The sequence below is a fragment of the Xenopus laevis genome, chromosome 2L, assembly GCF_017654675.1.
Source record: "Xenopus laevis strain J_2021 chromosome 2L, Xenopus_laevis_v10.1, whole genome shotgun sequence".
In the NCBI taxonomy this organism is placed as follows: domain Eukaryota; kingdom Metazoa; phylum Chordata; class Amphibia; order Anura; family Pipidae; genus Xenopus; species Xenopus laevis.
In genome coordinates this window covers 157,492,694-157,519,406 of record NC_054373.1, presented here as the reverse complement: position 1 = coordinate 157,519,406, position 26,713 = coordinate 157,492,694, and the positions used below count along the sequence as shown (strand labels likewise).

The window sequence follows — 26,713 nt, the reverse complement described above, 5'->3', positions numbered from 1 at the left end:
AGTTATTCCCAGTCCGCAAAAAATGGTTGGGTTTCTGAAGACTGTGGGTGGAATTTTGCCATAATTAGGGAGTTGTCAATCAGGGGAGTGCATGCACAGGGCTATTTTTTTCCATTGGGGCCCCATTTTACTTGTTGACAGGCCATAACACCCAAAGGGGACAGGCAAACAGTGGACTAATAATAAGGACCCCACTATGGGGCTATAGGATTACTGATGACCGGCCTTTACTCTTTTAGCAGAGCGGGATAAGGGGGATGCATTGATGAGTCCCCCTTATCCTACTCTTGGTGAAATAAGAGACAAAACTCTCATTTAAAAATGTCTCTTAGCGTTTCCATGATTTTTGGCTGGCCCTGGTAACTTGCCTCATGAAGCAGCACCCCTGCCTACATCTCACCCTACTATACCAAGGGCTGTCTGTTGCACACTCTCCCTGCCAATGTTCGCACAAATTCCTTCTCGGCCATGTGCGCAAAAAACTATTCTTTCGTGCACACATTTTAAACTTTTGTGTGCAGTTTTTAAACCCTGTGCTCAGGTCAGAAAATGTTGTGTTTTAACAAAGAATTCTTTGTGCGCACCACAATTTGTTGTGTGCACTGGCCACGAATGAGCACCAACCTTAGAAAGAGCATTGCTCCCTGCCCAAAATGACATCTCTGCGTGGAGTCAAGCTCTGGTCCCCTGCTTGGAGCACCCCTTGAAAGCAGTTTTTAAACCCTGTGCTCAGGTCAGAAAATTTTGTGTTTTAAAGGAAAACTATACCCCCCAAACAATGTAGGTCTCTATTAAAAGATACTGAGAAAAACAGCTCATGTGTAAAACCCTGCTTCATGTAAATGAACCATTATCATAATAATATACTTTTTTTGTAGTATGTGCCATTGGGTAATCATAAATAGAAAATTGCCTTTTTAAAAAATAAGGGCCGCCCCCGGAGATCGTAAGATTCACTGTGCACACATACAAACCACATGTTAGGTCACATGAGCCAATTAACAGACAGAGTTCTGCGTTTTGCTTCCTCACTTCTTCCTGTTACAGTTAGTGTTGTAGTATTTCTGGTCAGGTGATCTCTGAGGCAGCACAGATAGAGTCACGAAATGATGGTTCAAGGCAAGAGATGCAAAAGGGCAATATTTAAGTAAATATATATTCCAGTTTGGTAAGATTCTTTAATATGTCATTCAATTTGATATAAACTATCTGTTGCTTAAGTATTCATTTTGGGGGTATAGTTTTCCTTTAACAAAAAATTCTTTGTGCGCACCACAATTTGTTGTGTGCACTGGCCACGTATGAGCACCCCCCTTAGAAAGAGCATTGCTCCTGCCTAAAGCGACATCTCTGCGTGGAGTCAAGCTCTGGTCCCCTGGTTGGAGCACCCCTTGAAAGCTTTTATAAAACATAGCAGGCACATGAGATTTTCAGAAACTTTGTTTGTCATAACATTATGGTTTGCCTAGCACAGGTAGGGCACAGGTAAGATGACCCTGTGCTTAAGCAAATATACCAACATCATTTTCCATGAAAGATACTCTGTTATCAATGAAAAAGTAAAATCAAATTATGCAAGCAGTAGCAATGCCTTACCTTGCATGATAATCTGTTGCAGGTCTCAAGTCATCCATGGTAACACTAGTCTTTTCTCCACTGCAAAGAAAAGGCAATATTTTATAAGAAGTAAATATTTAATTGAAATATGTCAAATCCAGCCTTTTTTTAAAAAAAAAAAATCACAGTGTGATATATAAGTGACATTTGTTAAATGTAATCATAATATTTTATATAAAAATGTTGAGAGGAGATGAAAGAGGTTATTTTTCTTTGAAGAAGACTTCGGTTGAATAACGAGTTGAAAACAGCAAAATAACTGGTCTCAAAATGACTAGAATGTTTTTTATTTTCATCAGCTGGACATATTTATGTTCAAGTGCAACTACCAGGGTCTGAGTGTTGTTTATCTGTCAGAAAACACGGATAGTTGTCAAACTTTAGCTGCAAAGTCACAAGTAGAAGAGTCACAAGTAGAAATTGGGCAACAGCCCCACCTTCTGTCAATACAGCAACACAAAAGTCAAAGAGACCTAAAATACAATATGCAGTTGCACAAAATAATACTATGTGTTGTAAATAAACTAATAAGTATCTACTCCCTTTATTAGTCTGTTTTTTGCAAGTGACCCAAACAGGGCCAGATTTACATAACAGCACCCCTAGGCCCACTGCTGTTCATAATCTTTCTTTGGGCACATGCGCAAATTTTCATCATCGGGTCCAGAGTACTGGGGATTGGTGCACATGAATTTTTAAAAATGATTGTATCTCCTGCGAATCTCCAGTGCTTCTGAACCAATATGGGTGTGGTTGGGCAGCATGCCGCCACCCTAAAATTCTGCTGCCCTAGGCCCGGGCCTTTGTGGTCTTTCCACAACTCCGGTCCTGGACCCAAAGATGTAGATTATAATGAATAATGCATTACGAAGCACCATATACAGGAAGAGGGGCAATCTGTTGTAACTAGATCAATAACTTTAGAGTGTGATGCTGCATTTACATTACTTCTCAGTGTGTTGTCACTTTAAGTTATAAACTGATAAGATGTATAGTATGGGTCATGCACCCCCTATTGTAAAATATAAGGCTATTCTAAATCACTAAGATGTCCCACAACCATATAAATCATGAGGCCAAAAGCCTTTTATACTGCTCAAGGAACTCCGGGATGTCTTCAAATATCCTCATATTTTACAAAAGGGTAACATTATTGTGACAAATTCTATCACAATGCACTGATCACTGTGGATGACATTACTAAGCAGCATTTATACATCATATACAGCACAGGGTCTATCCATGCATAATGATGTTAGCTGCTTAATGACCTTTAGTGGCCATGGAACTTCTTGGAAGCTTATAACACCCTTTTCAATTTATAATAGGGTATACATTATTCTCAACACAAACACAAGCACCTCTGGGTATTTCCACTAGTCAGATGAAAGCACAATAAAACTAAACTGGCTTAAAGGGATTCTGTCATGATTTTGTTTTTGTTTCTAAATGACACTGTTTACACTACAAATAATTCCCTCTACAATATAAAATTTCATTCCCGAACCAGCAAGTGTATTTTTTTTATAGTTGTAATATTGGTGTGTAGGCAGTCATCTCAGGTCATTTTGCCTGGTCATGTGCTTTCAGAAAGAGCCAGCACTTTAGGATTGAACTGCTTTCTGGCAGGCTGTTGTTTCTCCTACTCAATGAAACCTGGGACCTGGATTTGCTGTTCTTATATCTAACAGGCAGCTGCTATCTTGTGTTAGGGAGCTGCTACCTTCCCATTGTTCTATTGTTAGGCTGCTGGAGGGGAAAGGTTGGGGGGTGATATCACTGCAACTTGCAGTACAGCAGTAAAGAGTGACTGAAGTTTATCCAAGCACAAGTCACATGACTGGGGGCAGCTGGGAAACTGACAATATGTCTAGCCCCATGTCTGATTTCAAAATTAAATATAAAAAAATCTGTTTGCTCTTTTGAGAAACGTGCAGAATTCTGCTGGAGAAGCACTGTTATTTCTTTTCCCATGACAGTATTTCTTTAAAGGACCAGTAACAATTTTTTTTTTTAAAAAAAAGTTTGTTTCTGTTTAACGAAGAAAACAACACCACTAAAACGTTTAATTTGCAAAGCTTTTATTAAGAAATTACTTCCCGATTCTCTGCATGCGCTCCTCTTCAGAAACGGCTACAGGGCGATGATCCATCGCGCAGCGCTCGATTTCTCCTCCCTGGCTATCTCCTATAGAAGGCAGGGAGGAGAAATCGAGCGCAGCACGTTGGTTTGTCGGCTTGTCGCCGTTTCTGAAGAGCAGCACATGCAGAGAATCGAGAAGTAATTTCTTAATAAAAGCTTTGCAAATTAAATGTTTTAACTGTCTTGGTGTTTTTTTTTCATTAAAAAGAAAAAAAAGATTTAAAAAAAATTTATGTTACTGATCTTTTAAGTATACAACAAGATACTTACCTATAGGCAACCTTGTACTTTCCATCTTTCCCACTGCTCGACAGCAGGATTTCATAAGTGTATGCTTCAGGGCTGCATGTCCCATCATTCTCCTCACTGATAAGGCTGGAAGGTGATGACCAAGATAATGTTACAGACCTGGCCTGAATATCTGATGCCTGGAAAAACAAATGGAAGGTCATGCTCACACATGGCAAGGAATGAAATAGAAATATAGCAGTGAACAACTGGTATCAGTGTCCATAAAACCATTACTATCTTTCACTATCTGGCTAAATGTCTCATCATTTAACCAATATTTAATCTGGCTACAACCAGTTGGTTGGATACCTATACGCAAGTATGTTGATCTTTTAGATCACTAGTTAGAAGTGTGACTCCTTCGATTTGAACTGGCTGATAAGCAGCTAAAATCTTATGCCCTTATTTGGCTTCGAAACATTGGAACAATGCCTCAGATTTTTAGCAACCAATCTAGTAGGTAGAGGAGTGAAAACAGGTGGAAATGACCAGGGCACTATAGCACCATGTGTACTTGTCTCTGATTGGCTCCAGCAGCAGTAAGTACAAAGCTAGGGCACAGACTTCTGTCATTTCCGGGGTAAGGTCAGCCCAGTAAAATGATACAGACTGGTTGGTTGCTATTGGTTAGAATAGCATACGAAGACACTTTTATTGCATTTTCCCTAAATATTATCCTATATTTAGAATATATAGTGCCAGCAGAGTGCTTCATGGAGATTGTTCATCATTCACACCAGCCACTGCTTGAATGAATGGTAGTTTGTAAGAATCCGTGCTTATTTTACATAGAGCATAAATCCGTTAGCAACTCTATTAATGTGGTTCTTCTTCAGCAATGGTATGTCGACAAAAGCAACTGACTGTGGGAAAGGCCAAAGAATCCAGAGACCCTTGCAGCCTGTGCATTCATTTGCCATAAGGGATTCTGCGCCACCAGCACTACGGAATGTCGGAATAGCTCTATTCCACTATTGGGCTTTGCTCTCGGCTCAATCTTTCAGACAAATTACCAGTTCTGAACAGCATTAAGTTACAAAGAACAAAGAATCACAGTGAGAATGCGGATTATAAACCCTGGGAAAGTCCGTGTCTAAGTGAATAAAAAAAGCAGCTCTTCGGAACATCACAGAGATAAAATAGAGCTGATCATATTGATAGTTTTCCACAAGAATATGAACTAGTTAGAATGCAGTTATGCAAATTTATTGCAATATTTAGGTATTATATACAGTGTGAGCAGTTACTTGGCAAATGCTTTTGACAGACACAGGGGTCTTGGGTTGTGCGCAAGCATTTTAAGAATAACAGTGTTTTTTTTAGTTTGTTAGTCACCCCAAAGAATCGGTTAAGAAATAATTATGCACCTTATTTAATTACTATTGACTACAGAAGCAGTACACTTTGCTTCAATAAATGGGATCATGGAGACTTACCTAAATGTTGGGTTTTGAGCCACAGGTTTAGAATCACTGTTTTGAAATATAAATATCTACACAATTACAATTATTTTTTTAAACTTGTACACTTCTCTCTGCAAGTTGGAAAATAGCCACAATGAGGGGCTCCCAAAAAAAGTCTCCAAAACAGTTTTTGCCAATTTTTATTTTTTGCGCCCTAAATTCCGTCAGTACAGTGTAATTTTCCCAAAAGTGGAATAAAACTAGTTTGATTCCGGCCTGGACAAAATCTGCAACGGGTTTGTATCTTCTCCTTGTATCTGTGTGGATTTCCACTGGATACACCGGTTTTCTCCTACACACCAAATCATACAGGCAGGTTAAGTGGCAACTAATACAATTGGATCTACTATGTGTGATACGGAGCTTAGACTGTAACCTCCACACTGGAGCAGAGACTGCTGGACAATCTCTAAGGTGCTGCGTAAATGTATCTAGGGCGAGCGCTAGGCGCATGCCTCGTCTATCTGCCCACCCATAGTTAAGTTTTCTAGAATTGCAACAACAGATGCAGTAGTGGGACCAACAAACTGTATGAGATTACTGAGGCAGTGGTCTGTCGGTCCCTGTCATGTCTCATGTCAGCAGTTTTGATTAGGAGTGTTTTGAGTGTTTTGAGTGTTTCTATCTGATTACAGCAGTATGCGATCGACTTATAAAATGACAATTTCTACCTTTTTTGTAACTAGACTTTTGTTTAAGTGTCTGTTTAGTTTTCAACAAAGAAACATTGAAACAAAGATAAAAGTAAGAGCTGGTTTTAGGTCTTCAGAGAAAGCTTCAAGTGGATCTTCAGACTTCCAAGTAATTTCTAAAGATTTGGATGCTTTGTGTGCTTTACTTTCATGTGTGTTGAGACTCAACCAACGAGGAACTTTCAAAGCTAACAAAAATGCTCCTTACATTTAACTGCATTTCTACTGCTGATGAGATGCAGGGAGCAACTGAGTAAATGAGAGAAAACATAGATTAAAAGCAAGTACTTGAGCACAGGTGTGGTCCCTGAGGTAATGAAACATTTAGCAGAATTTAAATATGTATTTCAGCAATGCAGGCTACCACTGGCTGCTTTATTTTAGGGAAATGTATGGATGCTACTTCCCAGGAATTGTATGTTGAAATGACACATATTGCGACTATTTATTACAGTCAATGTAGCCCTATAACGGCTTTTGTTTACTGAAAACTGCTGTTGGTTACTGGACTGGGGGTAAATCTGTTACATGTTAAAACATATGACACTTTACTGATACATACTATGCCAGTTTTATGGTATGTCCCTCTACTGCAGTGTTCCCCAACCTTTTTTACCCAAGAGCCACATTCAAATATAAAAAGATTTGGAGAACAATACATGCATGAAAAAAAGTTCCTGGTGGTGCCAAATACGAGCTACTATTGACATGGGGACTGGCAGCCTACAGGAGGCTCTGTTTGGCAGTACACATGGTTTTTATGCAATCAAAACTTGCCTCCAAGCCTGGATTCAAATATAAGCAGCTGCTTTGAGGCCACTGGGAGCAACATCCATGAGGTTGGTGAGAAACATGTTGCTTACAAGACACTGGTTGGGGATTACTGGGATCACTGCTCTACTGTATACGAGAAACAGCTGGGAAGTTGTTCAACGAGCTCCACTAATGTCTCTGTACAGTTGGCCAAATCTCCCTGTTCCCCGGGTACAGTGTGCAATCATAGCACTTTCTGCATCTTTGACCTTATACAATAAAGCTCTAAAAAATTGTTTCCCCATAATTTACGTTGCACTCTAAGCCACCCTACATAAATAATAATACTTTTATATTCAGAAATTATAATTTCAAGTTGACAAAAACGAATTCAAATTTAAAATGATGGAAGTGGCTCTTTAAGGACTTACCACAGGTTTGGAAACTGTTGAGAGCAGTGCTTCTAGTGCCTTTGTTTCATCATCTTTTTCTGGAAAGGAAAATAAAATGGGCCTTACTACATTCCTTTTATAGCAGAAACTGACCATAATTCTGGTGCTGTCAAGTATATGCATTAAGAAGAGATAGCAGTGTGGTTCTTGAAAATAAATCATGGAATCATCTTGATGCAAACATCACCTTCAATATCATGCATTAGTGTTACGGAGACCTGTTATGTTATTAGAGTATGGTGAATCAACACCTACATCATTGGCCAAGAGCAATACCAAAGAAAAATGTTGGGTTCTATACCAAAACGTTGGGGAAAATTTGGTATTGGTGGTGGTATTGCACTTGGCCATTGCTCTAGGTGTTGATTCAATGTAAGCAGTGTCCAACTATCGACTGTGGTGATTGGCTGTGGAAAGGCCACATGGAGTAGATCATGTTGCTAAGAACACCAAGGGACACATTTACTAAGGGTCGAATATCGAGGGTTAATTAACCCTCGAATTCGACCCTCGAAGTAAAATCCTTCAACTTCAAATATCGAAGTCGAAGGATTTACCGCAAATACTACAATCAATCAAAGGAAAACAATTAAATCCTTTGAATCGAACAATTTGAACGATTTTAATCCATCGATCGAACGATTTTCCTTGTATGTAGTCAAAGTTTTTTTTAAAGAGAAAGTACTTCGACTATCGAATGGTTGAATAGTCGAACGATTTTTAGTTCGAATCGAAGTCGCCTATTGAATTGTCGAAGTACCCCAAAAAAAACCTTCGAAATTCAACGTTTTTTTTACTTTGAATCCTTCACTCAAGCTTAGTAAATGTGCCCCCAAGGTCTTGTTAAGAGAGTGCTGAAGCTTGTAGTGGCTATTGCAATGAGGCAAATGTTTGAACTGAACATTAGAAGCTAATTGAACATACTACGTAGTCTCTGCAAACAGCATATATTTCTGTAAACGTTCTATATGAGACCTGCTGATTCTCCCAATGTGCTGTAAGATACAATAGATTTTTTGAATAAAATACTCTATTTTTAAGCAGAATTTTTCTTGACTGATTTATGGTTTGTGCCAACCTAACTTTCTACAAGACCTTATTAAAAAAAATAAAAAAATAATCACACTCAATTCTTGTCTAAGAAACAGATGAGTTAATCTGTTAATAGGTCTCATTATCACTTAAATAGTCTTTTTTGTCCCACTGGCAGTTTGATCACCTCTCTACCTATCTACTGCCAAACAAAAATATTTGCTATTATATCCTTCACATTGATATTCACATTTATTTGTGACCCACTTGTATTTGCAGGCTACTCTCCTGCCCATAGGCACACAAATGAATACAATTAATAAAAAAAATAGCATGTGTATGTGTGGCATTAGCCTTAAGGTGGCCATACACGGGCCGATAAAACCTGCAGACAGAACGTGTCGGCAGTTTATTGGCCCGTGTATGGGGCCCTGCGACGGGCTTCACCGATCGAGATCTGGCCGAAAGTCGGCCAGATCTCGATCGGATGGGACAGAAAATCCCGTTGGATCGCGGCCGCATCTATTTGTTGATGCGGTGCCGCGATCCGACCGCCCGTTTGGGCATCGTTAGGATCCGATCGTTGGGCCCTAGGGCCCACGATCGGATCAGCCCGATATTGCCCACCTCAAGGTGGGCATATCGGAGGGAGATCCGCTCGTTTGGCGACATCGCCAAACAAGCGGATCTCTCCATGTATGGCCACCTTTAGAACTGACTGGGGGATACATTTTCACTAGAAATAAAAATTCTCTTGGACCCATACCTTGTATTTCTGCTTCCACTGGAGAGCCACCTTTTCCTTTGTGCTTGTTCTTTGCCTGTCCTGTATTTAAGCCCGAATTCTGGCCTTTTATGAGTCCATTTGATTCATTTATCGGAGAAGTGCTTTTCTTGGGTGAGAATGGGGGGCTGTTTAGCTTCTCTTTTTGTACTCCGTGTCTGTCTTTAAGTTTTTTCTGTAGTCTCTCATGTATTTTGCTGGATCTTTCATCTCTGAGGTTAGATCTTCCGTGTGTAGAAAGAGCATCTGAAATTAACAGAACAAAATCACCAATGATTGCAGCTGATCCACTTAAGTTATTTGATGCTGACTATCCCATACCATCTCAGCACTGGACCTTGGCTGACGGAGGATGATGTAATAAAAAACGTTTAAGTCTTCCCATTCATGATGATGGCAAGTAACCGATGAAAAAGGGGAAAGCTCCACAGTTATGAAACTGATATTATGTATTATGATGTTATAGGTTTCATTTACATCAATGCGTGCAAATATAGAGGTGTGTGTATTCAAATGTACCTTTGTGAATAGTGTATAATACAGGTATGGGATCTGTTATCTGGAAACCAGTTATTCAGAAAGCTCCAGATTACTGAAAGGCTGTCTCCCATAGACTCCATTTTAAGAAAATAATCAAATTTTTTGCAAACGATTTCCTTTTTCTATGTAATAATAAAACAGTACCTTGTATTTGATCCAAAGTAAGATATACTGTAATTAATGCTTATTGGAAGTAAAACCAGCCTATTGGTTTTTTTAACGTTTACATGATTTTCTAATACGAAGATCCAAATTACGGACAGATCAGTTATCTGGAAAACCCCAGGACCCGAGCATTTACAGGTCCCATAACTGTATACACAATTTAGCAAACCATGTTGTGTGTGTGCTTGGGTTTGTAAACGACACCTTATATTTTATTACATTCCTTTTAGATTTTGATTCAAGGTATAAAGCAAGTAACTGAGCGGTTAGAAAATCAATACCAATTACAGATAAGCTATGAAATACTGTGTGCAAATACAGCAAAACAATTTCACGATCAGCAATTTCAAATTTATCATAAGGAAATTGTAAAAGCTTGAAATAATCTAGTCTTTGGTAACATTTATCATAATGAAAGCAATAGGATTTTTTTATTTGGATCTCTACAATTCAATGGAATAAAAACGGATTTAATTCAGAAATGAAAATGCTGCAATATGTACTGCATATAAAAAAAAAAACATACATAGCACAACAAAATGATTATAAACTTGTGAATATTTAGTGATGCTCACAAAAGATTATGCTTGTATTACTGCTCCAGTTTTGTGCACTGACAAAAATAGACTTTGCCTGATGACGTGGGTGAGTCTCATTTAACCCAGAGGCAAAGTTCTGAGCACATGTTTTGCAAGATTAATATTACCAGGTGGTTTGAGAATTAGAAGGTTACATTAATGAAAACTTCCATATGCGGTTACATTTTCCATCAGTGGATATTTTCAGAAATTGATATACCTGTAGTTATGGGCTCTATTATCAGAAAATGCCATTATTAAGACAGCTCCACCAGCCTTAAAGGGGTCGCTCACCTTTAAGTTAACTTTTAGTATGTTATAGAATGACTTATTCTAAGCAACTTTTCAATTGGTCTTCATTATTTATTTTTTATAATTTTTAAATTACTTTCCAGCTTTCAAATGGGGGTCACTGACTCTGTAAGGCTACACATTTTTTTTATTGCTACTTTTTATTACTCCTCTTTCTATTCAGACCCTCCCTTATTCATATTCCAGTCTCTCATTTAAATCAATGCATGGTTGCTAGGGTAATTTGGACTCTAGCAACCAGTTTGTTGACACTGCAAACTGGAGAGCTGCGGAATAAAAAGCTAAATAACTCAAAAACCACAAATAATAAAACATGAAAACCAATTGCAAATTGTCTCAGAATGTCATTCTTTACATCATAATAAAGTGAACAAGCCCTTTAAATCATGGTGCTCCCAATAACAGGAAGACTCTCGATCCACAATATTCTAGGTCCCAATTAGTCTCAATAATAGATGTTTTTTTTATAAGTAACTGGCTCTCCTGAAAAGAAAAGCAAAAATAAAGCACTAGTTCATGAACAAGACTGCACAAAACAGAATCTGCACTAAAAGATGGCAGAGGACTGGAATCTGGCTTTTTTCATTGCTAAAATGGAGTAAGTGAAATACCCATTGTTCCAATCAGTGTACATTAGGGCAGCGGTTCCCAAAATATGGGAAGCATGGTGGTGGTAGCATTATATTGTGGGGATGCTATCATCAGAAGGGACCGGGAAATTGGTCAGAGTAGAGGGCAAAATGCATGAAGCCAAAATTCCTGAGGAAACATGTTTTGGTTAGCCGCTGAAGAAAATGCAGGCATTGGGCAAGTTAAGGGTAGGTAATAATGATTGTGGGTAGTAGCATTGTGAGCAACCTGGTCTGAATGTCCAGGGCCAGGTCTGGTATAATATTTTGCTCTACAAAATAGGCTTCTGCAACATGTCTTTGTGTTAACTCTAGGTTTATGATGATATGACCTTGTTGAATGTGTTCAGAGCAGGCAGATTGCAGTGGGAAGGATTTGGGATAAAGCTGTTGTCAGTTGTACAGCTGGTAGAAATCAGTTTTGCAGGCCTGCATCCACCTGATTATATAGTCACATGTACCTAACTTGTTGGTCACTCTAACAGGTTACAGGTTCACTGTATTGGCCAAATATGGAAAATAAAAACAGCAAATACTGTGTGCATCTGAGCAGGTCTAGGGCACATGTTATTGTTTGTTAAAATTAAGCAAGATTTCAACTTATCACTGTTGCAAAGCATATGAATTATTTTTATTCTTCCATTATATTGTTCTACACAGAATATGGGCAAACGGAATGTGAAATGTGTATAGATATTTGGGATGCACCGAATCCAGTATTTGGGATTCGGACGAATCCCTGAATCCTTGGTGAAAGATTCGGCCAAATACCGAACCCGGATCCTAATTTGCATAGGCAAATTAGGGAGGGGCAGGAAAGGAAAAAGTGGAAAAAATTCTTCTTTTGTGTCGAAAAATCACGTGATTTCCCAACCCACCCCTAATTTACATATGCAAATTAGGATTCGGATTTGGTTTAGCCAGGCACAAGGATTCGGGCGAATCCGAATCCTGCTGAAAAAGGCCGAATCCCGAACCGAATCCTGGTTTCAGTGTATCCCTAACAGATTCATATGTGCATGTGAACAAGGTGTAATATACAGAGGTGGGTATTTACTATGCCCCGAGAAGTATGGAAAAGCACTAAGGGGCGCAAAAGCGAACCTCTTAGTGCTCATGATTGAAGAACTTCAGACTGAGGGAATGGCTTTGCTCTACACCTTGAATTGGTTAAAATTCAGCAAGAGGTGCACAGGCCAACACTGTTCTTAGAGCCTGTTATACGTCTTCCCCTCCTGTCCCTAATGAATACAGCAGTGTATTCATGAGGACAGCCACCAGTCTGTGTGTTCTGAAATGATAGGCAGAAACGTGTAGGGAAAAAGAAAGGCAGTGTGCAAAGTGAAATAAAAATAGCTGACCGTGTCCATATTTTATACTTTGACTTTCAGTATGTAGTTAATCACTTTACTACATTTTCAATTTCACATATCTAAAGACGAAAAGTTACGGAAACGACTTACCCAGATCTCCATATACCTGTGCGGGGTGATACTGTGGGGTATACTGTGAGGCTACATCTCCAGTCACTGGTGAGTAGATGTGCCGAGGTGGGGGAGGCATCATAGCTGGCAGAGGAATGAATCCTGGTATTGGAGGAGGAGGCCGATGTATGACTGCATGGCTGCCTGTATGGAACTCAGGGGGCTGTGGAACCACTACAACTCTACGTACACCATTATCCTCAATTACCTATATAGGATACAAAGAAAATAGTATTTGAAAGTCAAATACTATGCTATACAATTTACAAAAGGGTGTTTTGTTTCCCACTGGAAATCTCCACTCCTGCAGGTGACAAAGTGCCTGCCATAACCCTTAATCACTGGCTGAGATAATCTCCTCCTCAGGCTCCATTAAGCCCCAATAATTATTGGCTGTAAACCACTATCCATATGCTAAAAAAAATGCAGAATGAGCTGAACAAACATTTGGGGAACTTCCATACAGTCGAACGTCACGTCAAATAAAAAAAAATAATAAAGGGGACAATGTCTAAGACAAAATTAAAGGAACAGTAACACCTAAAAATTGAAGTCTTTTAGTGTTTTAAAAAGTAGTGTTTTAAAGTAATGAAAATATCATGTAGTTTTGCCCTGCACTGGTAGAACTGATCTGTTTGCTTCAGAAACACTACAATTGTTCATATAAACCAGCTGCTGTGTAGCAATGGTGGAAATTGAAAAAGGCTATATGGCAGACAGCTTAAATAATGGATAACAGATAACACCATTATGTTCTACAGAGCTTATCTGCGATCTGCTGTGTAACCTGAGCCTTTTCTCCTTTGAATGGCTGCCCCATTGCTACACAGCAGCTTATTATATAAACTGTAGTAGTGTTTCTGAAGCAAACACAGCAGTTTTATCAGTGCAGGGCAAAACTGCATTATATCTTAATTACCTTAAAACACTTTTATTTTTGATGTTACTGTTCTTTTAAGTAGATGCTTAGAAAATCCAGGGCATGCAAATATAGACATAATCAGACTATGGTGGGCCTTCCTGCACATTAGCTCAATAGCAGACACAGGAGCTGCACTTATAACAGTGACTGAAATGTAATGTGACATATGAAATGTTGGTTCAATGTCATCAATAGAATGAGCATATTTGTTTTATTTTTTGGCTGTACGAGACAGCTACAGTTAAGGGAACGACACTGGTACTGCAGCTACAATCTGGTGACCAGAATAACAGCAATGTTTAAGCCCTCCAAAATGGTCTTTAAAATAAATAAATATAAAAACAATGTACAATGTTTTCATACATCTCATGCTCTACTTTAAATGGGGGGGGAGCCCCCAATACTTCACTTAGAAATCACCTTATGCCTTTCTTAAAGATGCTACATTGGTGTTGTCGGCACCACACAGTTGTAGGTGAAAGCACCTTCACACAGGTATTGGGTTCCAGCACATGCACCCAAAACAAAGGGGCTCATCTATCAATTGTGTTTCCAAAACAAGGTCTCTGTTTGCTCATGTCAGAATAAACACTGTTGCTAAAGATTAACCATCCTTCTTTGTACACAGTTTAAAGGTGAATGTTGGACAGTAGAACAAATGTGCTGGCAGGTGTAATTTGAAGATGTTGTTTGTACATATGTTTTATGTAATGGAGTGACAGGACTATTACAATGCTTATGTGAGCCATAAAATTAGCTACTTTACACCATGGAATGACACTGCACACAAGCTCTTCGACATATGCTAATAATCTAAATGTTATTCTGGAGGATGAAGGGAGATTTTTATCCCAAATTGTATCAGTTTGTAAACTGTAACGAGTAAGGCCCTGTTTACCTCCTAAATCTGTCAGTATTGGTATGTAATCTGCATGTTTGATATGTACAACTTTCTATTTTACACCATTCTGAATATGTTAGCAATTTAGAAATACTTGTACAAATGTCAATAGAACAAATCAAAAAAGCTGGAGTAATACAATACAATTAAGAGCCATAGTTAATACTTACTCAAGATTCCATGTGATCATATCTCTTGCCCAATTTCAGATTCATTTCATCTTTTGTTTGACAATACAGTGATCAGATTAATTTGACAATCCTGTGCAATTACCATTAAATGGAGATGTATGAATGTTTGTACATGAGACTGGTCCAACAATAATGACCTAAAAATCTGTCAGATGTGTTTGAAAATGATGATCAGAAAATGAATATGTATTCAAGATAAAGGAATACATGTATCTTCCATATTGTGTGAAAAGTCTCCTTTAATCTTTTAACAAGTACAAAATGCCTTACTGGGGCAGTAAACCTGCTTGTTTAATACAAGTGCAGTGAATAGAGCTTGTGATGAACATACTTTTTGCCAATTGTTTTAATTTTGAAAAATCAATGGTTTTTTTTGTCATTTCTTGCCCTTAACAGTGAAAATGATGGTACGCCATGTTTAGCCCCTGTGAGGTAGATATTTGGATTACCTGTAAATAACCCCCACCAATCACCAAATGTTATGACTGAAGTACTGGTAATGAGCGTTAATTTAAAGGGGTTGTTCACCTTAAAAGTAACTGTTGCTAATGTAGAGATTGACATTCTAAGACAACTTGTTGTTGGCATTCATTTTATTTGGGGGGGGGGGAGTTAATTATTTGGCTATTTCTGTTACAGCTTACTAGTTTAGAATTTCAGCGGCTGTGTGGTGGCGTGAATACAAATAGGAGAGGGCCTGAATAGAAAGGTATGTAATAAAAGGGAACAGTACCATAAAATTGTAGCCTCGCAGAGCAATATGTTTTTGGCTTCTGGGGTCAGTGACCCCCATTTGAAAGCTGGAATGGGGCGGCAGAAGAAGGCAAATAATGCAAAAACTATAAATAATGAAAAAATGAAGACCAACTGAGAAGTTGTTTAGAATTAGCCATTCTAGAACATAAAAAAAAAATGTTAACTTAAAGGCGAACAACCTCCTTAAATCAGTTTTCATGCTGGTAAAGTGCTACTATACATGTTTTACATAAAAGCTGTATATGTTTTAATAATGATAGCTAATGTGTGTTATTGAGAATGAGTGCTCCTTTAACACGGTCACACAATTGCTACTTGTAGTCCAATTTCTACAGACTGTGAGTTTAAATATACAATGTCCTCAATTTTCTGTCTCAATATGTCTAATAATATGTATTTATGTAGCAAAGGTCTGTTTCTTGTCTGATCACCATAGATCATGTTGCAGAAAATGCTGGTCCATCATAAATAAAACAATCAGTACAGGCTGCAATTCCATTCAATCCAATCTCCTTTTCAGTCAGCCTCTGGTATGAAAATCAATTTCATGATTCTAAGAGCATTAAACATAGCTGGAAAAAAATAGGTTTCTAGAAAGAAGTTTCAACCAAAGGCACGTAATTTCCAATTATATTATAATGACATCATGTAAACGCTTGCAGAACATACATACCTGCTGAGCGTATCCTGGAGGCACATATATGGGCGGCACAGAGCCATTTGGTGACATCATTGGAACCTGAGCAGGGCCTATCAAAGAAAAGAGAGATATCTTAAATCCAAGGCACAAACTACAAACACTAAACTAAACCAAATAAATACAATAACTTGATATTACACATAATACAAAGTAGCCTCTATGAAAAGTCACCATAGGAAACTGCTGCCATACAATGGTCTTTATATAGGTAAAGCAACTCATGCAGTGCAGACAGCAGTTTATATCTGTGGTTTACAACGGAAGGTATCAAAAATGAGGATTACAATAAAGAAATTCCCTTCAATAAAAACAGGACATATAGGTTTATTTGCATAATGGTTGCCAGTTATATTTCCATATATTCTATCTGAAACAGAGAACCTTAGCCGGGTGCACAGATAATTCTGCTGAGGTATTCTCCATAGATAATACTACCTAGTCATTAAAGAGGTGGTTCACCTTTAAGTTAACTTTAAGTGAGTTATAGAATGGCCAATGCTAAACAACTTTTCAATTGGTCTTCATTATTTATTTTTCAGTTTTTTAATTATTTGCCTCTTTCCATCTTTCAAATGGGGGTTGCTGACACCATCTAAAAACAAATGCTCTGTAAGGCTACAGATGTATTGTTATTGTATTGAAACGTTTTATTACTTGTCTTTCTCTTCAGGCCTCTCCTATTCATATCCCAAATTCAAATCAAATCAATGTATGGTTGCTAGGGGAATTTGGACCCTAGCAACCAGATGACTGAAATTGTAAATTGGAGAGCAGCTGAATAAAAAGCTAAATACAGTGAAACTTCAATTTTACATTCCCTGATTTTAAGTTTCCCCTCATTTTACACTGTTGTTTTGTGGTCCAAAATATGTATTATGCATAATACATTTCCCTGATTTTACATTTCCCTGATTTTACACCATTTTTTTCTAGTCCTCTGAAAAATGTAAAATGTGGAGTTCTACTGTAACGTGAAAACCACAAATAATAATAATAATAATAATAATAATAAATGAAAACCAATTGCAAATTGTATCAGAATATAATTCTTTACGTCATACTAAGATAACTTAAAGGTGAACAACCCCTTTAAGAGGTTCCTTTGCTCTGAAATTCACACTATCAGAAAGTCTCTTTTTTAAAAAAAAATATATCTTTGTAAGTAAAAAAAAAAGACATGTAAAGACCTCTAAACACACCAACCATTCCATATAAATTTTCATATTTCAGTGTTCTGTGCTAATAAAAACCAACCATTTTACTAATTTAGGTGGCATATAGGGAGAAGAGTAACACATAATAGTTTGAAATAGTACCAATGAACGGGTTAATGTAATCCCACCCTAGTATTGACAGTGTTGTGCAGAAGGGTTTAGCACAATCTGTCACAACAAATAAAATGGTAAAACTGCCACCTGACTTTACCCAGGAGTAAAAGCTGACATTTAGCAGAATTCCCGATAAAGGAACACACTGCAGTTTCTTTGATGCAATGCATATCTGAGCACGGGGCCGAGTGATTCAGCAAATGGCTGATTGATTCAGAAGATTCAGAGGCCACATGGCTGCCTGGGAACACTTGCTCACAGCTGGCTCCTGCCTCTGCACAAAGCATCAGCTAAATACACCTATTAATATGCAAATATACAACACACTGCACAACTAATACTGAAAACTGAGCAATGGCACACAAAGAAGAAATGCCGGTGTTTTCCATCTATGTATACATAACAGGAGAATGTGATAAGGTTCAGATTCCTAGGCAATTTGTGTGTGTGCACATCCTTTCATAGATCAATCAGCTTGTGTACATGCTGGTGCGTGCAAGCTTCAGCTCTTACCCCTCATGTCTGTGTAACAGCTGTGACACACATCACATCCCAGGGACACACGTAGGAAACACGGTAGCAGGTAATGCCGGCGAATGGAAAGCCTGGGTCACATGACCGAGTCACGTGACATACAGTAAAGGGTGAGCCAGGAGGTGCGAGTGCAATAAAGGAAGGAAATGTAGCAGATTATTGTTTCATAGGGCAAAGTAGCAGCTGCTGCACTTCCCAGGCACCGGCAATCAATTATTTTATTAATTATAGGAACCCAGGCTTCATTATGGCTGCTACAATTCCATTCCGCGTTTGTGTAATATTACTCACTTGCTATTGGCCTACTGTTTACCGCTATGTATCTACCATACTCTAAGTTAAAGTACACCATACAGCTATGGGATCCATTATCTGGAAACCCGTTATCCAAGAAGCTCCCATTGACTCCATTTTATCTTAATAATCCAAATGTTTAAAAAGATTTCCTTTCTCTCTGTAATAATAAAACAGTAGCTTGTATTTGATCCAAACTAAAGGTGGCCATAGACGTAACAATTACGATCTTTCTTGGAAAAGATCATTCCAAGAAAGATCGTTCATTTCAATACAAACGTGTAGAGCTGAATCGTCAGATATACAGGTAGATATACGGGAAGAAACAATAGAATTCTACCTGTATCTGACGATTCAGCACTAACAATGGCCGATGTTTGGGTCCCTTCAAAGGCACCCGATCAAAATTTTCCGTCCAGCCCGATTGACGAGCCGACCGATATCCAAGTCTTCTGCTGATATCGGTCGGCTCTTTTTCCACCATACACGCAACGAATATCGGACGAAAATTAGTTTCGTACGATATTATCTGTGCGTCTATGTCCACCAGATGGAATTAATCATTATTGGAGGCAAAACCAGCATATTGGGTTTATTTAATGTTTTTCTAGTAGGCCTAAGGTATGACGATACAAATTATGGAAATATCTGTTATCCGGAAAACCCCTGGTCCCGAGCATTTTGGATAACAGGTCCCATACCTCTATAACTAAAAACATAATCCAGATAATAGCACTTTTTCAAAACATTTCTATATACAGTAGAACCCCCATTTTAAGTTTTTCAGGGGACCAGAAAAAAATGGTGTAAAATCTAGGGATGCACCAAATCCAGGATTCGGTTCGGGATTTGGCCCGGATTCGGCCGAATCCTTCTGCACGGCCGAACCGAATCCTAATTTGCATATGCAAATTAGGGTTGAGGAGGTAAATTGTGTGACTTTTTGTCACACAACAATGAAGTAAAAAATGGTTTTGCCTTCCTACCCCTAATTTTCATATGCAATTCAGTTCCATTCAGTTTGGTATTCGGCCGAATCTTTCACAAAGGATTCGGGGGTTCGGCTGAATCTAAAATAGTGGATTTGGTGCATCCCTAGTAAAATTCAGAACTTAAAATCAAGGGATGTAAAATTAAAGTTTCACTGTAGTTAAAGTACGATATAAAGAGTGATATTCAATTTGTGATTGATCAATTTGAGCAGCCATCTGGTTGCTAGGGTCTAATATACCATAGCAACCAGAAAGCGGTTTGAATGAGAGACTGAAACATGTATAGGAGAAGACATGAACACAGATATAAGTAATAAAAAGTAATAATAGACGTGTAGCTTCATAAAGCCGCTGGGGTCAGTGACCCCTATTTCAAAATAAGAAAGTGGCAGAAGTGGAAGTTACTAATTAAAAAACGATATTAAAAAAATGATGACCGAAAAGTTGTCCGCTAAGGTTCAGTGCGCACATATGTGTGAAAGTTACTATGTGACCATTTAAGTAGGTAAACCCACTTAATGTACTTAAAAACAATGTATGGACTAATAACAGACCTCCAGCAATATGTCCAAGAATGAGCAACTGTAAGCATTTGTCAAGTGATAAAAGTTGTAGTTGAACAACATGTGAAGGCAATATGCTATACAAAGTGTCTTTAAAGGGGTGTTTCACCTTTAAGTTAACGTTTAGTATGTTTAAGAATGGTCAATTCTAAGCAACTTTTTAATTGGTCTTTATTATTTATTTTGAATGGTTTTTATTTTTTTTAATTATTTACCTTCTTCTGACTTTTCCGAGCTTTCAAGTGGGGGGGGTCACTGACCCCATCTAAAGAGCAAATGCTCTGTAAGGCTATACTTTTATAATTATACCTACTTTTTATTACTCATTTTTCTATTCAGACCCTCTCATATAAATATTCCAGTCTCTTGTTCAAACCTTGTTCAAACCAATCCATGGTTGCTAGGGGAATTTGGACCCTAGCAACCAGATTGCTGAAACTGCAAACAGCAGAGCTGCTGAATAAAAAGCTGAACAACTGAAAAACCACAAATAATAAAAAATGAAAACTAATTGCAAATAGTCTCAGATTATCACTCTCATACAAAAAGTTAACTCAAAGGTGAACAACCGCTTTAGGATTTGGCATTTTAATGCTAATGAAGAAAGTGAACCCACTGAATGCAATGCCCTATCAGTATCATACGTATGTATTAGTGATAAAGTCTAGGGTTTTAATAATTAAATGTATTATAGCAGGGTTGTCCAAACTTTTGGCTCGCAGGGCCACATTGGAAAAAGAAAAATTGTCTGGGGCCACACATGAAATATACAAACACGTTTGATTTGTAAAAGTAAAGGAAATACACAGAAAAGAACTACAATGCCAGTTGTTTTACCAGATGGAGCTATTCACTGGAATATGGGACACCTGGATATTAAATAGACTTATTATTATATTATTATTACTAACTAGGCAATGGGAAGAGTCCCCCCTCCTCCTATATCCTTTGTGAGATGACGTTTCCTCGGGAACCAAGCTGGGCCGCATTCATATGCATCCAGGGCCGCATGTGGCCCTCGGGCCGCAGTTTGGACACCCCTGTATTATAGGGTCAGGTAGACTATAGCTACACTGGAAAGAACTCGGCAAAGCACTGTTGTTCAATTGCAGGCACCAATACTAGTAAATTGCAGAATATTTCTGCCTCCATAGACGCAACGATCCGATTGTACGAATCGTGGATTTGTACGATTTTCGGACCGTGTGTGGAGAGTCCCGACATTTTTTGTCCACGGAGATCGGTTGTTTGGTCTTCTGCCGATAATATCTCTGCGTGTATTGCTGATTGTACGATTTTCAGTGGGTCACTAGCTTTGTCAGACATAACTATCGTACAATTGCTGTCAGAGGCAGAACATTGGCTGATCTGTTCTTTTACTACTTTATTTGATCTGAATGGTAAGACTTTGATCTTTATGGTTAGTGGAGGGTTTGTGAGATGAGAAAGTCCGATCGTACATTGATTCATACGATCGGATCTTTGCGTTTATGGCCAGCTTAAGCGTGTGTACACACTAAACCATTTGATGGTTAAACTTGTTTTTCGCTGTACTTCACTCCCTCCCTGAAGCACAGCTCTATCCTAGGTGGCAGGGTTTACTTTAGGACTTGGTACAAGCTATTTTTTCCTGTGTTTATTAATCCAAGCCTTTTGGCACTCTTAATTTAGCCAGCCGAGATACTAATCCATGCGGATGTGCAGGTCGTGAATGGTTCTATACTTAGCATTGGGCTAATGTGAACAGCAATGAATCACTCTCTGCTTGTTATTCCCAGAGAGGAAACAGTGCTGGAGTTTTACAGCAGCGCATTAGATGAACGGTGTCTCTCTAACTGAACACCCACACTTTGACATCACATCAACACTGATATGTATCACTGACGCAAGCAATGACAGGATCAAACACAAAGGCCACAGCAGCAGAAAGAATAGAGATGCAGGCTGACGCTGTCACACCACCAATCAAGCAGTAACTGCAGTGGATCAATAGCCTGACTACCAGAAATAGGCACCCAGGCTATTGTTTCCACACCCACGCTGCTACTTCTGGCTGGGTTTTATTTTCATAACAATACAGTGCAGGCAAAAATGGATCAAGGTAAGGTGGCTGTATAAAAACATATTAACATAGTAACATTGTGAGTTAGGTTGAAAAAAGACACACATCCATCAAGTTCAACCTTTTAAGTCTGTATATAACCTGCCTAACTGCTAGTTGATCCAGAGGAAGGCAAAAATCCCATTTAAAGCCTCTCCAATTTGCCTTGGGGGGGGGGAAAAAAAAAAAAAAAAAAAAAAAAAAAAGAGTCCCTGGAACCTATACAGGGTCAGCTGGGCCAGAAAAAAACCCGGTGGGCCTCGGCCCTCATGGGCTCCCGCCGGCCAGATCAGAGAAGACTACAAAAATAAATGTGCAATGCGGAGGATTGCACCCAAGTGTGCAGGATTATTTGCGGATGTTCGTGCATGTGCTGGATGCTCCAGTTTTTGTGCATATAGTTATACCTCATTTTTATTACTCATCTTTCTATTCAGACCCTCTGCTATACATATTCCAGTCTCTTGCTCAAATCAATGCAAACAGATTGCTGCAGAGCTGCATAATAAAAAGATAAATAACTCAAAAACCACAAATAATAAAAAATGAAAACCAAGTGCAATCGTCTCAGATTATCACTCTCTGCGTCATGCTAAAAGTTAACTCAAAGGTGAACAACCCCAACTTGGCCGGTCTTTCCTCGTAGTGTAGCTTAGAGATTTTTCATTCCTTTTACCAGCCTAGTTTCCCTTCTCTAGACCCTCTGTAATTTAATGATGTCCTGTTTGAGAACTGGAAACCGTAAAAACCGTACTGCATATTGTAGATGGGCCTTACCAGTGATCTATACAGTGGAAGAATAACCCCCTTCTTTAAACCGGAAGGAGGAGCACTGCTGCTGTGATCCCACTAATTTGGAGTCTGCTGCATTTATAGTGCAAGGCATAACAATTATAATTGCATGTTGTAGTTCAGTATCATCTATATGGCCATTGATTGTCCTTTCCTGGTACAAAAATAAAGCTCACAAGTTGTCTATTTTGTTCTGATAATAAATCAAGAGCAGAGATATCGTTAATTCCTCCCAGAATGCTGGGAGTGGCTGTTTAGCAGCTGAGAAGCTACAGGTTAAAGATCCTGATAAACAACAATGTTTACAGCCGGAAACCTAAAGGACAATTAGGGCTCTTACACACGGCCGTTCCGACCTGCGCTCCCCTGCGTTCCGTTTTTTGGCTTTCAGCCGCAGGGGAGCGCAGGAATAGACGCAAGTCATGATTTGAAATGGGGCTGTACTCACTCAGGCGCGTGTAGGCGCCGAACGCAGGTTCAGACGCAACATGCTGCATTTTTCCTGCGTTCGGCGCCTACACGCGCCTGAGTGAGTACAGCCCCATTTCAAATCATGACTTGCGTCTATTACTGCGCTCCCCTGCGGCTGAACGCCAAAAAACGGAACGCAGGGGAGCGCAGGTCGGAACAGCCGTGTGTAAGAGCCCTAAAACCGAAAGTTTAAGCTGCTTTACATGAAACTGGAGCTGGAAAATTATATTTTCCAGGAGCTTGTATTTGACTTTTTATTTTTTACACAAAATGTTTCCTTTAAGTCTACTAAAAATAAAATAAACATTAAATAAACCCAACAGGCCGGTTTTACTTCTAGTAAGGATTAATTATATCTTCGTTTAGATCAAGTACAATGTACTGTTTTATTATTACAGAGGAAACAGAAATAGGACATTTTCAAAAATAAAAATAAAATAAACCATTGATTTACAGGAAGGCCATCTCCCATATATTCCATTTTAATCCGACCTTTCTGGATAATGGGTTTCCAGATAATGGATCCCACACCTGTATTATAAAAGGGGCAGTTTGATAAATCCAAGGTCCACGACATTCTGGATAACAGATTCCACAGCCATATGTAAATGTATTCAGGTCATTTTCAATTCCTACTGTTACTGGCTCTTTTAGAAAGATGAAATGTGTTAAGCCAACTTGTATTTCAGTTATAGGTTTCCTTTAACACCATGACAACAACAAATATATCATTCTAACAGCCCTCTTGGAGCACAGTTGTTTATATGGTTCTTTTAACTAACAACTACACCGTCCAATTTGCCGGCTCATTTAAGGACAAACAAACGAGGCATGTTATTAGTTCTCTAATAAGTCTGCACTGCGAAATAAAGAGAACAGTCAGGGCTTCTTGGGAGTTCTGTCATATCTAAAGGTTTATCCTCATATAAATGTTTCATTCGTTTATTTCAGACTTTAATTATGGGTGACTCATCCTCATTTGCATTGCACATTTTCCATTTCTCCAGGCGTGTGGCAATTTCCTCTCAGCCAGACCATCTCTAATATGGCTTTCCTTGTGATGTCAAGCAGCATTTAATGGTCCTTAGCAGCAGCTTGGGACTGTGCCCTGGATGAGTCATCTTCATTCAGAAATTCTGCAGCACACATTTTTTCATGAATGGATTATTCAGCTACAAATGGCGCCCATTCATGTGTTCAGCAACTCGGCTCCCTGTCATAGAGCTGACATTTCTATTTCAGGAGCACCGCATAAGAAAAGGATGGGGGGGGCTAGATTTCCCATTTCTTTGTTAGCATGTGAACAAAAAGATCAGCCTTGATTTATTTCCGGGCTACAGACACTATAAAAAGATTTCTAATGTATCAAGGACAAACTTTATTCGTGCTTGTTAAAGTGCTCTTAAAGGACCAGTAAAACCACAAAAAGTGAAAGGGATTTTGTATGTATTTAAATATATATACAGTTACCCTGCACTTTAAAAAATATATACTTGCTTCAGAACCATGGTGGCAGCCACTGAAACTGAGCTTTAGGGCTATGTAACACACAGCATTTTTTCCCCAGACAGCCATGTACCATAGGATACACTTTTGGGCAAATCCACCACATACGATCAATGACAATGAGATGTCAGTCTATTTTTACCATTACAGAGGCTAGTTATAGGGCATGTAGAAGACTGAACTATCATGGACTTGTTAAAAGGATACGGTCATGGGAAAATAATGTTTTTTTTTATTTTTAAAATGCATCAATTAATAGAGCTGCTCCGTCAGATTTCTGCACGGAAATCTGTTTCTCAAAACAGCAAACAGATTTTATTTTTTATATTTAATTTTGAAATCTGACATGGGCCTAGACATATTGTCAGTTTCCCAGTTGCCCCCAGTCACGTGACTTGAGCTCTGATAAACTTCAGTCACTCTTTACTGCTGTACTGCAATTTGGACTGATATCACCCACTCCCTCCCTCCTCCCAGCAGCCTAACAATAGAACAATGGTAAGGTAACCAGATAACAGTTCCCTGATACAAGACTACAGCTGCCTGGTAGATCTAAGAACAGCGCTCAATAGTAAAATCCAGGTCCCACTGCGACACATTCAGTTACATTGAGGAGGAGAAACAACAGCCTGCCAGAAAGCAGTTCCATCAAGTGCTGGCTCTTTCTGAAAGCACATGACCAGGCAAAATGACCCGAGATGGCTGCCTACACACCAATATTCCAACGGAAAAAAATACACTTGCTGGTTCAGAATTGAAATTTGTAGAGTGAATTTTTTGCAGTGTAAACAGTGTAACAGTTTATTCATGACAGAATCCTTTTAAGCTCTTACCACTTCCAGTAGCCCTATACCCACTTATAATGTTGGAATTCCTCTGGTGTGCCCCTACTGCTCCATGTACCCCATTGAAGCATGAACGAAATTGGTACAAGGGTACATTTTACTTTTGAGTCCTAGTAGTAGTAACCCATAGCAACAGACCAATATATTTCCTTCATTATCATTCAGAGCCTATATTAAAAGTCTGTGCAATAATAAAGGGACTTTCATGCCTTCAAGCCAATGAGAATTGTAGGAGATTATTTTGTGCGCTTCTCAGTTGCTTGAAAAAAGTCAAATGTGCTTTCAACCTAAATAGCTTATAAGTGACTCTAATTGCACTTAATTGCAAAACAAACTAGATTCTCTAAACAGCTGAATTTTTCTAAATGTCAATAAGAAAAGAAGCTAGTCAATGGTGTTTGTCTTATTCAAACAAAGAAATGGCAATTAAAGGTTGTGTATTTTGTACATTAAGATCCAAGTGACAAAAGATGCAGCAAGGCACTGTAGTCATACAGAGGAAAAAAGGGTATATTATTCTGCAAAAAATATTGAGAAATAGCACAAACACTGCAATAAAACTTCCCAACATCAAACTGCAGTTTTGTACATGAGGTTATAGAAGTGTAAAATATGTACACAGTCATTCCAGATTCTACTGTGCTCATGCACTTGTAAAAAATTTGCCGCCGGCCAAATGTAGCCAACGCCCATTAAAGTCTATGGGCGTCCAAAAAAATTTTGACGCACGGCGAAATTTTTTCAACACGTATTTTTAATTTTTTAACGCACAACGCCATACAAGTCTATGGGCGTCATTTCCACAGCAAAACAAGGCGAAAAAATTCACCCACCCCCAATCACCAAAAATAGTTTCTATAAAAGCTTATACTATGAATATAAA

At 38.6% G+C, this 26,713-nt stretch overlaps 1 protein-coding gene across 6 annotated transcripts in view; it reads right to left on the bottom strand.

Moving 5' to 3' along the window:
- The window catches only part of fndc3a.L (fibronectin type III domain containing 3A L homeolog), a 102,365-nt gene that overhangs the window by 27,618 nt on the left and 48,034 nt on the right, over positions 1-26,713 (bottom strand). For 5 of the 6 annotated variants that reach the window (XM_041582604.1, XM_018247598.2, XM_018247599.2 and 2 more), the window contains 6 exons: positions 16,378-16,454; positions 12,914-13,142; positions 9,209-9,472; positions 7,390-7,448; positions 4,030-4,187; positions 1,597-1,656 (listed from right to left, as the gene is read on the bottom strand). In XM_041582604.1, the coding sequence (XP_041438538.1) occupies positions 1,597-1,656; positions 4,030-4,187; positions 7,390-7,448; positions 9,209-9,472; positions 12,914-13,142; positions 16,378-16,454 (847 nt within the window). Of the gene's footprint in view, positions 1-1,596; positions 1,657-4,029; positions 4,188-7,389; positions 7,449-9,208; positions 9,473-12,913; positions 13,143-16,377; positions 16,455-18,245; positions 18,332-26,713 lie in introns of those variants that run through there. The other variant, XM_041582603.1, reaches the window with a different exon arrangement.